This window comes from Falco rusticolus, chromosome 16 (assembly GCF_015220075.1).
Source record: "Falco rusticolus isolate bFalRus1 chromosome 16, bFalRus1.pri, whole genome shotgun sequence".
NCBI lineage: Eukaryota > Metazoa > Chordata > Aves > Falconiformes > Falconidae > Falco > Falco rusticolus.
In genome coordinates, this window is record NC_051202.1 from 8,051,067 (window position 1) to 8,063,008 (window position 11,942).

General features: G+C 56.1%; 1 protein-coding gene across 2 annotated transcripts in view; it reads left to right on the top strand.

The window, feature by feature from the left end:
• Positions 1–11,021, top strand: part of BCL9L (BCL9 like) — a 49,355-nt gene extending 38,334 nt beyond the window's left edge. The window contains exons 4-8 of one of the 2 annotated variants that reach the window (XM_037409820.1): positions 550–760; positions 1,476–1,560; positions 1,986–4,359; positions 4,931–5,095; positions 6,364–11,021. In XM_037409820.1, coding sequence (XP_037265717.1) covers positions 550–760; positions 1,476–1,560; positions 1,986–4,359; positions 4,931–5,095; positions 6,364–7,523 — 3,995 coding nt within the window. In that variant the 3' untranslated portion in view covers positions 7,524–11,021. Of the gene's footprint in view, positions 1–549; positions 761–1,475; positions 1,561–1,985; positions 4,360–4,834; positions 5,096–6,363 lie in introns of both variants that reach the window. The other variant, XM_037409819.1, reaches the window with a different exon arrangement.
• Positions 11,022–11,942: the final 921 nt, after the last annotated feature.

An 11,942-nucleotide genomic window follows, 5' to 3' on the forward strand; every position in this document is an offset into this window, starting at 1 on the left:
CGCGTGTCTCCATGCCACGCTTCCAGTGATGTCCCTGCACTTTAAGCACTGCTGTGGCATGGCTGGTGCTCGGTGGGCCTGCGGGGTGGTCCCTGGCGAGAGGCTGCTGGAAGGAGAGCCTGCCTGCCGCGGGGAATGTCGCTTGTGTGCCTGCAAGGAGCTAGGTGAGAGAAAGGCGCTGCGTGCTCCTGGTAATTGCAATGCTTATTAATATTAATTAGGAGTAGGGTTGAATGACGGCCGACGATTAATAGTCACCGCTGCCGCGGACAGCATCCCCTCTCCCCTCGCTGCGGGGTGTCCAGCCGGCGGGCCAGCGGGGACGGCTCCGCGGTGGCACCGGGAGGCGGTGGCCCCGGCCGGGCGCGTGCTGCCACCTGCCGGGGACCCGGCCGGCCAGAGGCTCTTCCTCCGCCCGGGGCCGTGCCCGGCGCCGCCGGTCGCAGCCGCAGCCCGGTCCCCGGTCCCCTGCCCGCTGCTGCCCGTGGCGCGGGCGGGAGGCCGCTGGGGCTCGGTGGCTTCAGCAGCCTGTCTCCTCTGCTCCCGCAGATTGTAATGTAGCAGATCCTGCGATGTCCACGGCCTCACAGCTCGGCCCAGGGTCCAACCCGCTGCCGAACCTGAATGAGACCACTTCTTCCAGCGTGCCTCATGGTGCTGCCCCCGGCTTGCGGTCGGATGCTGCAGGAGGCGGAGGCGGCGGAACGGGAAAGCAGCCTTCACAGTTCGTTTACGTCTTTACAACGCACCTTGCTAACACGTAAGCGGTGAATCCTGTCCATCCTCTGCTGGTATAGGGCTGGTCCATCATACCTGCCTGCTGCGTGCTGCGCTTGAGTCCCGGAGAGCCAGACAGACCTGTATCCCTTTGGTTGGACAGAGCGGGTCTCCCCAAGGCTCAGGAAGTTTGCTGGCAGCTGCTGCTGGTGGGCAAACTTGGGCCCAAATGCATGCTTCATCCCCGTGGTGCGCAGTGCTGCATTCTGCGACACACACCATAGGGTACATCTGGTCAGCATCCAGCTAAAGATTCACCCAAAGCAGTATGGGCTGTTGGTCTGATTCAGAAGTACCAAAGGGGCTGGGTGTCACGAGGAGTGCCGTGTAACACTTGGTGTTCTCCACTCAGTTCCTCCGTTCTGCCCTGCATTGTCTCAGCTGTGGAGTCTTAGCATGGCTGTTTAGTTTCAGAGTTGTGCTGTGCCACAAGTTCAGTGCAGTAGATCCCAGAGTATCCGTGATAGACCCCAGAGCAAAAGGACATGGGAAGAGAGAAATTCCAGGGCAAGCAATCGTCAGTTGGAGAACTTCACTGGGGCTTGTGCAGGACAGGTGGGAGGACTCCAGGCATATCCCTCCTCAGTGACCTCCAGAAAATTCCCTTTCCCTGCAGGACTGAGGAGCAGAGGTGGCACCTGGGGTGGGTGGGATGGGGCACGATGCCTGTTCTTGAGTGGTTTGTGCTCTCTCCCCAGAGCTGCAGAAGCTGTCCTGCAGGGCCGAGCTGACTCTATTCTGGCCTACCATCAGCAGAATGTCCCGCGAGCAAAGCTAGACCAGGTATGCCAGACATGAACCAAAGGCTCCTGTTGGCACCTGCTACTGACTGCTGACCCTCCCCTTTTGACGTGGCTGTTCTCCCTCAGCTCCTGGCTCAGCTGTGGGGGAAGGGATTGTCAGATGCCCTTTCAGTGGGGTGGGAAGCTGCTTTGCTGTGGAACCTCTTGGGAGTGAGTCCTGGCTGCTGTCAGCTGTGAGGAGTTTGGGATGGGGCACAGCATGTGGCCCCATAACCGTGTGGATGGGCAGAGCACCTGATGGTGCCTTTCCAGGGTGCATAACGGAGCCTGTGTCTTCCCCACAAGGAATGAAGGTGGAGTGCTACAGGGCATGTTTCGGGGACAGAGAGGTCTCCTGCAAGGTGCGGGGAAGAATACTTGCCTAGGGTTTTCCCCGCTCAGGTTTATCTCCCTTTTCTTTGCCAGGCGCCAGTTCCTAAAGTGCTGGGGGTTGCTGAGCCACTTCCGATTAATCCACCTGCTGCCAACACTCCACAGTCCCAGCCACCAGCACCTCAAGCGAGTCAGCCTCAGCCTCCCCCGCCACAGCCCCCACCTCAGACCATTAGTCAAGCACCTTTGCCTGCACCCAGCAGCCTGCCCCAGGAAGGGACAAGTGAAGATGTCCGGAGGGATCTGACTCCCAACTCTTTGGGGAACAGCAGTGGCAGCAACCAACCTGGAAGTAATCACCCAAATACACCCACTGCATCTGCCAGCACCATGCAACCTGGACAAGTGGACTCCTCTGCCACATCCAGCTCCAGCCTTCTAGGGGAGGGCCCGGGGATGCCGGGGAACGGGCAGGCAGGCCTGGGACCCAGGAACCCTATAAACTCAGAGGGGCTGTCGAAGGAGCAGCTGGAGCACCGAGAGCGCTCTCTGCAGACCTTGCGAGACATTGAGCGTCTGCTGCTGCGCAGTGGGGAGGCCGAGCCCTTCATGAAGTCCAGCCAAAATGCCGGTGAGGGCGGGACTGCCCCTCAGCCGCAGGCTGCCCCTGCCCAGCCCCCTGTGCCCCCCACCAGCTTGAAGAAGTACGAAGAGCCTCTGCAGTCCATGATCTCCCAGACCCAGAGCCTTGGTGGGCCCAGCCTGGAACATGAGGTGCCTCACCACCCAGGTGCTGACATGGGGCAGCAGATGAACATGATGATGCAGCGGCTGAACCAGGACAGCCTGACACCAGAGCAAGTGGCCTGGAGGAAGTTGCAGGAAGAGTACTATGAGGAAAAGCGACGGAAAGAGGAGCAGATCAGCATCCATGGCCGGCCCATGCAGGAGATCATGATCCCCCAGTCAATGGGGAGCATGATGATGCGTGGGCCTCCGCCACCCTACCACAGCAAGCCTGGAGAGCAGTGGCCACCAGGGATGGGCAGCCAGCTGCGGGGACCCATAGATGTGCAGGACCCTATGCAGCTGCGGGGAGGGCCGCCCTTCCCAGGGCCGCGGTTCCCTGGGAATCAAATGCAGAGAGTCTCTGGCTTCGGAGGGATGCAGAACATGCCCTTGGATGCTCTTGGGCCCATGAACGCCCTGCAGAGGCCAGTCAGGCCCAGCATTGGGTGGAGCGATGATATGCCTCCTATGGGAGGCCCTGGGAACTTTCCACAAGGCACCCTGCCCTACCCATCAGGGCAAGGGGACCCTGAAAGGTTCATGAATCCCCGTGCCAGGGAGGAGATCCTGCGGCATCAGCTGATGGAGAAACGCCCAGTGGCAATGCAGAGGCCCATGGGGATGTCCGGCAACTCCATGAGCCAGGGCATGGAAATGGAGAGGATGATACAGGCGCACAGGCAGATGGATCCATCCATGTTTGCTGGGCAGATAACGGGGGACAGCCTGAGCAGTGCCCCAATGGGAATGGATTTTGCAGGCACTCGGGGGATGTTGAGCCCCCCTATGAGTCAGTCGGGCCTTCGGGACATGGACACACCCATGGGCCCTGGCAACCTCAACATGAACATGAACGTCAACATGAACATGAACATGAACCTCAATGTCCAGATGACCCCACAGCAGCAGATGATGATGTCACAGAAGATGAGGGGCCCCGATATAATGGCCCACCAGGGCATGAGCCCTGAGGAGCTGGCCAGGGCGAGGGCTCAGAATGGCAATGGCAGTGCGATGCTGGGGGGACCCCAGAAAATGATGATTCCCTCCCAGTTCCCCAACCAAGGACAGCAAGGCTTCTCAAGCGGGCAGGGGCCTTATCCCAACATGCCCCAGGAGATGGGCAGCGGCTCGGACATGTTCAGCCCCGAGCAGAGCGCCATGCCTGTTGGGAACATCAGTGGCACCACCAGACTCAGCCACATCCCCCTGCCTCCGGCCTCAAATCCCACTCCCACGCAAGGGGGGAACCTGGCCAACATGCACCCAGCACCTTCGCGGGGGCTGGGCCGCCGGCCCTCTGACCTCACCATCAACATCAGCCAGATGAACTCCCCCAGCATGGGTCACCTCAAGTCTCCCACCCTCAGCCAGGTGCACTCACCGCTGGTCACTTCCCCTTCTGCCAACCTCAAGTCCCCACAGACGCCCTCACAGATGGTCAGCATGCCACCTTCAAACCAGTCTGGACCCCTCAAGTCCCCCCAGGTGATGAGCTCCTCGCTTAATGTCCGCTCTCCAACTGGCTCACCAAGCCGCCTGAAGTCCCCTTCTATGGCTGTTCCTTCCCCTGGTTGGGTGCCATCTCCCAAAGCCACCATGCCCAGCCCAGGACTCAACCAGAGCAAGCAGACTCTCAGCATGAACTCATCTACTTCCATGGGAGGACTCGATCAGGGTATGCCGGGTGTACCTTCTGTGCAAGTGCGCGCATGCTTGGTTTTGGTGAGCGTGAGGAAAGGGTTTCCCTCCAGCCTGCACGCTCTCACAGAAGTGGGGAGGTGCTTGTGCCTCTGTGTGCCCTTACATCTTATGGAGCAATTTGTCTTTCCCAGGAGTCCAAACAGGGCCTTTCCAGGTAGACAGGAGAGTGAACAGAGCAGCTTTTATCTTCAACCCTGAGATACAGGCAGCAAAAGATGTGTCTGTGCTGGGCAGTCAGGGGCAGTTTGAAGTGGAAGTCCATCACCATTCTGGAGCGGGGTTCTCCACGTGAGCCCCCTCAGAGTCCAGAGGGTGCTGGGCTGTGCCAGCTCTGTGTTTTGCAGCCTCCACTGGTCACTGCCATTGGAAGGAGGAGACAGAGTCGCTGTCTCACAGGAGCAAGCCATGGTGTGTGGGCAGTACTAAGCTGGTCTGTTTCTTGCTTGCAGGTTCTCTCCCTTCCGGGCCTCGGAGCAGCTCTTCTGCACCATCCAGTAACACCTCTAGCACCATGAATCCCAACATGCCTTTTACTTCCTCTCCAGATCCATCCCCCTCTCAGAACCCCCTCTCGCTGATGATGTCCCAGATGTCCAAGTATGCCATGCCCAGCTCCACACCGCTTTACCACAATGCCATCAAAACCATCGCCACCTCTGATGATGAGCTGCTGCCAGATAGGCCTATGCTCCCGCCTGGAAGCATGTCAGGTGCATACTTCTGGGGCTGGGCTTGTGAGGGGTCGGACCATCTCATGGCTGCCAGCAGGCCTGAGGCACCAGGTGGAAGAGGTGTTAGAAACTGTAATCTCCCACCAACTGCCATGTCAAAAAGCTTAAATTTGCCCTCATTTGTGACAGTCTGCTCACTACTCTGCCCTTTTGGCTTGGCTGTGCTACCTGGCAGGACGTGAGCCAGTCTGGAATTTGAGATGCCCTTCTTCCACAAGCTCTGGAAGTTTTGGGAGCCACCCTTACCCTGTGCGGACATGCTGGCCCTGGATTTTTGTGGCTCTTGGAGTTGCCTTGGGCCCAGGGCTTGCAAGCAGAGGTCTGCTACTTGGAGCCCTCATGTTCTTGTGCAGTGGGAGAGGGATGCTCTGAACAGGGCTTGTGAGCCTAGTGTTTTGGCTGGAGCCCAGGTGCCTGCACAGGCAAGGTTGCATCATAGCATAGTTCTGATTTCAGTAGGTGACAGCCAGATACGCTCTGCTAGCTGGTGGCACTGGTGAGGATAGCTAGGCAAATGAGTGTGGGTTTGTCACTTGGTGACCAGCCCAAGGGGAATTCCAGCATGCTGTACCACTTGATATAGGGGTTTAAAGCTGTCTGATAAATATTTCTGGGAGTTTTCAAAATGAAAAATTAACTTTTTCACTCTTTCACTGCTGAGTAGTCAATGAAGCTGATCACAAGCGTGCAAAAAAGCATTGGCTCCCTCCTAACCCAAGTTCCTCAGCACGCTCCAGTTGCTCCGCTGTACCAATGAGCACAGTCCTCCCTCCTGGATGGGCTGCCAACTCTTTCTTTTTTTTTCTCCTCACTGCCCGAGGTCTTGTGCTCACAGGAGCTTGCTGGGTGGCTAACCCTGCAGGCAGGCAGTGGTGAAGGGTCGCTTCTCAGTGCCTTCCGGGTGGTTGAGAGCCCTGCTGAGATCATGGCCTAGGTCTGTCCCCATGTGCAGAACCAGCTAGTACTCTAAAATCAGTGCACTGTAAGGAACTACAAATCCAGTGTGGGACAGGATGAAGCTGGAATAGCTCTCTGCTGCTCACACACTTGGGGAGCTGGAGTCTGGGGCGCTTCTTCCTGATGCTGGTGCTCTGCAAGCCCATCTTGCGGCTGCTTACTGAGCATCGCACTCCATGCTCAGGGCTGTCCAAGCAGAAGTGCTCAGCTGGCTTCCAGGGTGTGGATTTTACAGCCCCAATAGGTCTGTGGGCAGAGTTAACTCTTCTCTCTTTTTTTCCTCTCCTTAGGCGTAACAGGGAATCAGCCGAATCAACTGCACTTGAACTCCGTGGGGCCTGGATCCTCTCAGAGCCCCATGGGAATGAACCTGCCTGGTCAGCAGCCCCTCTCCCATGAACCGCCCCCCACCTCCATGATGTCCTCCCCGAACCCTCTGGGCTCCAACATTCCTATGCACCCGAGTGCACCAGGTGCGGGCGTGCCTCCCCAGAACCCCATGATGCTGCCCCCGGGGCCCCAGGACTCATTGAACCAGCAGTGTGGCCCTGTGCCCAACAGCTCGCAGATGATTCCTTCCAACCAGCTCGTGTTCCCCCGCATGCAGCAGCCCCACAATGCCATGCCGTCTCCTGCCGGAGGCATTCCCATGGCCCCTGGTGGGGGAGGTGGCCCGGGGATGCAGCAGCATTACCCACCGGGGATGCCTTTGCCGCCTGAGGACCTTCCCTCCCAGCAGCCTGGCCAGATGCCCCCTCAGCAGCACATGATGAGCAAGAACATCCCTCCTCGGATCGGTGAGCCCTACCCACCCGTGCTTCCTGGGGTGGCATCGGTGCTGAACGACCCTGAGCTCAGCGAGGTCATCCGCCCCACACCCACGGGTATACCCGAGTTTGACCTGTCCAGGATCATCCCGTCAGAGAAGCCAAGCAGCACCTTGCAGTATTTCCCCAAGAGCGACAGCCAAGCACCCAAATCGCAGCCTTCCAACCTCCACCTCATGAACCTGCAGAACATGATGGCTGACCAGCCCCCGGTGCGGCCAGGTATGAATGCCCCCAGCCTCCCTGGGCAGCAGGGCATGCAGAGGGGACTTGGCATGCCCATGTGCCACCCTGGACAAGTGCCCATGCTGGGCAGGACAGGCATACCGCCCCAGCAAGGCATGATGGGCAACAGCATGCACCAGGGCATGATGTCTCCGCAGCAGAGCCTGATGGCCCAGCAGAATTTCATGCTGATGCAGGCCAAGCAGAGGAGCATGTCTGTGTCGGGGGAGATGTATGCCCAGACAGGACACATGATGTCACCTCAGGGCTCTCTCATGGGGCCCCCGCCACAGCAGAACCTCATGGTCACGCACCAGATGAGGCAGAGGAGTGTCTCCCTGGACAGCCAGATGAGTTACATCCCTGGGCCTGGGAACATGGCGAACCTGCCTTTCTAACCCTGGCCAGCGCTCAGGGGTGGGCAGGGGATGGGGCTGCCTGTACAAACATTTTTAAACCTTTCTTCAGGGGAGGGTTGGGGGCCAATGCTGGTGGAGGACACCACGTGGGATGCTTTTCATATCGGATTCACCTCTACACAGAAAACCAGATGTGCAGTAAACTTGATGTGAATTGGGTTTCTTTATCCTTTCTTTTTTGGGGAAAGGGAGGGTGGAAGGGCTGGGAGTGGGGCTGTTACTTTGAACCCTGCGTGGTGACCAGGGACATCCAGACCCTGTGGCAAAAGTTTTTCATTTATGGTTTTCCTCTGTCAAGTGTTTTTCTTTCCCTTTTCTTCTTCTTTCTTTTTGTTCCTTTTGATTTTTTTTTTTTCCTTTTTAAGCAACCAAAATGTGCAAGAGGGTTTTTGGAACTAGCTGTAAATAGGTCACTGGGAAAGGCAAAACTTGTGCTGGTTTTTAATTGTTCTGTATTTCTGTGTTTTAATAGAAGCCTCAAAACATATTTTAAAAAAACAGAAACACAAATCATGCTAAAGGCAACAGTGTACAAGGATTGAAAACTTTCCTTGGGGGAGGCAGGAGGATCCCCCAGGGTGCACAGGGCACTGAGACATCCCATTGTAGAGTGACTCTGTGTCAAACATATGTTGTTCATGTGTCTGAATGGTTTGCATGTGCGGGGTGTATAGTTTCATGCAGATCTTAGGCCCTTGTGGAGGCTGTGCCAAGTACACAAATGCAACCAACAACTGAAGACCATCAGGGAGGTCAGAGTTGTGGCCCCAGTGAAATGCTGCCAGAGCAGTGCTCATCTGTCAGGGCAGAGGCTGCAGCTTCGCGGGATACAGCTGTCGCTGCTCCGTGGTGAAGCTGCTGTGGCTGAGATGGGGAGGATGCCGGCCCTTCAGCTGGAGAAGCGGTGAGGATCCGGTCTTTGCAGAGGATGACATGCTGAACCTGAAGGTCTCGACCAGCCATTGTTGCCTCTAGTCCCTTCCTTCTCTTGCCTTCACGCTGGGTCCCCTGTGGGCCAGGGTGGTGTGGTGTGCAGGGATAGGCAGGCTCAGAGATGAGTGAGGTGATGCATTCCTGTGCTTCTGGGAGAGGCTAGCTGGGACCCCTGCTCCTTCACAGCCTTCCTACACCTGTCCTTTACCCATCCATCACCCTCCGCAACTGCGCTGCGCCCCCTCTACCTCTGCTGTTGAATGCTCTCCCAGGTCTTCCTTGTGCTTGTCCATCCTCCTCTGGAGTTCCACAGGCTGTCTTCGCTCCATCTCACCCTGAGCTACCAGCTGCGGCCCTGCCCTGCTGCACAATAGAGGTCCAGCCGTTGAAGAGGACCTGTCCCTGCGTGCAATACTCCATATTGGTATGGGAGTTGCCTTGCACAGTGTCAGCGATGCAGCCATCCTGTGCTTCAGACAGAAGAGGCTGAGGTTGCGTTGCAGCTCCTTGTTCCTAGCCTGGTGGAAGCGTGCTGTTTGAACAACTCTGGCTTTTCTGGATACGCTCCACCCTCCGCACCCTCCCTCCTGTAAGGTCTTCCTGCATGCAGCATTGATGGTCTTTCCTGTGTTTGTTCATGGAGGGGACTGTGGGGGATGCGCACGCTTCTGCACATGCCACAGCATCTCCAGACCTCCGTGGGGACCGCGTTCCAGCACGGTGTACCCTATGGGTATCCAATGGTGAACTCGGGGCATGTGATTGCCAGAGGAATGCCACTTGGAGGATTATCTCTGCAGAGCCAGACTTAGCATACTACCTCTCTTGTAACAGAGCTCACCTGTCCCTACTTGCTGCTGCAGGGAGGAGAGAGCTTTTGGAAAGGGAGATTGTCAAGTAGCGAGTGAACAGCGACGCTTTTTATCAAGTTGCTGTTCTTAAAGGCTGGTGGGTGCTGAAATGTCAGCCTAGCAGCTGTCCTGATCCAATCTGTGAGAAGATGGAGCCACAGAGTCCAGTTAGGAATACGTTGAAGCCTTGGGGCGTTTGGTAGTGAGCAGTACTGGGTGGGAAACATGGGTCTGGACTGGAGGAAGGATTTTGCTCTGGTCTCCTGCTTTGTGCAATTTTGTTGTGTATGATGTGAGTGAGCAGCATCTTTGGGGATGGCAAAATGGGAACAATCCCAGGAAGTGCTTATCCCTGCCTTGGCAGTTAGAGCAGAGGAACAATCTTCAGCCTAGGCTAACGAAGTGTGCTTTGGACCCAATGTGTTTGCTGGTTGCATTCTCCATCCTTTTGGAGCGTGTGTTTTGTGCAGGAGAATGTTGCTCGAACCGATGTAGCTCTTAGTAAACTTGACTTGCCTGAAAGGCTGTGGCTTCTCTTGGCTGCACTTCAGGGTGTTGGCTCTGGTAGTTTCTTGTAAACATCCAAATGCCAGTACCAGCCCCAAATCTAGCTCATCGTTCACCAGCTAGTCTCGGTTAATTTGAAGCCATAATATTTTCTATATGGAAGGATTTTTTTTGTTTGTAGACAGCTCTTGTTTTACCCTGGTTGAGATCTTCACGTGTATGTACCTGCCCTGTTGTCCCCTTTTGCCCAGCCCAACTCAGAAGTTGCCTGGGGCTTGCGGTCCTTGCTCTGTCGGCAGCATGTTATCCCTGTGCTGACTGGAGCCCACAGCTGCAGCGTGCCACTGTGCGGTGCTGGGAGGTCAGCACTGCCCACTCGCAGGGACAGGGCAGCATGGTGCTACTTCTGCCTGGTGGTGGAAGTCCTCTTCTTCAGTGACAAAATGAGTAAGAAGCAAAGCCTTTTGTCTTGGTAGCCCTGGCTAGAAAAGGGAAGTCCTGATGCTAGGTCAGAGCTTGCTCTTCTGTAAAATCCCACTGCCCTGGAGTCGGCCCTACCCCTACCGCTTCAATGGCTGAACGACAGGGAGAAGTGCTGCCTGACAACCCCCTGCCCCGGGTGCCGCTCCCAGACGCATCTGTGAACAGCAATCTGGCAGGAGCTTCTCCGGGAGCTCAGGAACAGCCAGTCCTTGTTAGACCTGGGCAAGGTGTGCCATCAGCCAGTTGCCCGCTGCCATGAGCTGCGTCTCGTCTTGTGTCTTGTAGTTTATTGCTCGGCTTCTCAGCTTGAGTTCTGTACTGACTCCACCTAATCACAGTAAAGAGGTTTGCCCATATTTTAGCTGTGACTTCGCCATGTTTTTCCAGCTCCAGAAAAGCGAACACTGGGAAATCACATCTTTCAGTACGTCAGATAATCACACACGTGGAATTAGCTGTCACGTTGAGGTAATGGTGACTGACCTGTTCTCTGTCATCCCATGGAGAAACTTCCCCAGTCATTTTGTACCATTATATAAATATATATATAAATATAAATATATAAATACAATATGTGAAGACATCTTATTGGTTTTTATTTGAAACAATTTTTAGGCTTGTTTTTGGGTATCTGTGCTGCCTGTAATGTATTGACCTGTTTTATAGGTGCCTTTTTATTAAAAAGACAAATTTCAAAACCTGACCCTGCACCTGTCTTCAGTTTGCTCTGTGATTTTCTGCCAGGCTGCAAGCAGGTGTGCTCAGCCCAGCCCCCAGGAGCTCAGCCAGCGTCTGTGTGGCAGGCTGGGGCTGGTCAGAGGGGCTCGGCTGGCCCCGCTATAAATTAACTTAACCCGAGGTGGTGGCTCCATTTGAGAGGAGAGGAGCTCTTCTGGACTACGGGAGTCATCTGTGCTTAAGGTATGTTGGGACTTGGCTGTGGTCTGAGTTTTCTTTTTTTCAGTGAAGTTTGGGCAGCCTCCTCTCGTAGCAGGGTCAGCTGTTCAGGGCGCACAGAGGCCTGTGCAGGGTGGGTGATCTGGCCCTCCTCATTGTGTGCCGGCTCCCTGGCGTTGAAGGAGACGCAACCACATGGCTCAGAGCAGTTCGCTACCATATTGTGGATTTTGCTGCCTAAGTCCAGGCTGTGCTGGCTGTTCTCTCCCATCCTGTGCTGTGCCAGCCCGTCTGCTAGCTCCTGTGGCTTGAAATGGATCATCTTTTCGAGCTGCTGCAAACAAGTAACAGTCACGAGGCAAACAGCCTCATTTCCCCCTCCTGTCTGCTGTTGGTCCCTGCCTTCATGGTGGTTCTGAGTACGTTGCTCTCAGCCACCTGTGCCAGGCAGGAAAGCTGCAGGCGCTGGGGGAAGGGTAGGTGCGGGATAGGAGCCAGCCGCCTGAGCCGCAAGCGTGGCTTCCAGCACTGCAGGTCCCACCTCCTGCAACTTTGAAGCAATTGCTGTGTGGCTCCATCTAGAGAAGCTCCTGCCCTTCATGAGGCAGCTCCAAGCTCCTTGGAGGAACTGGGACACCTGTGCTTGGTGCAGACCTGCCTGCAGTGTGCAGCCATCGGGCCCTACTGCTTACGGGCAGTGGAAGCTGGGCAGGGATCAGGGAGCTGC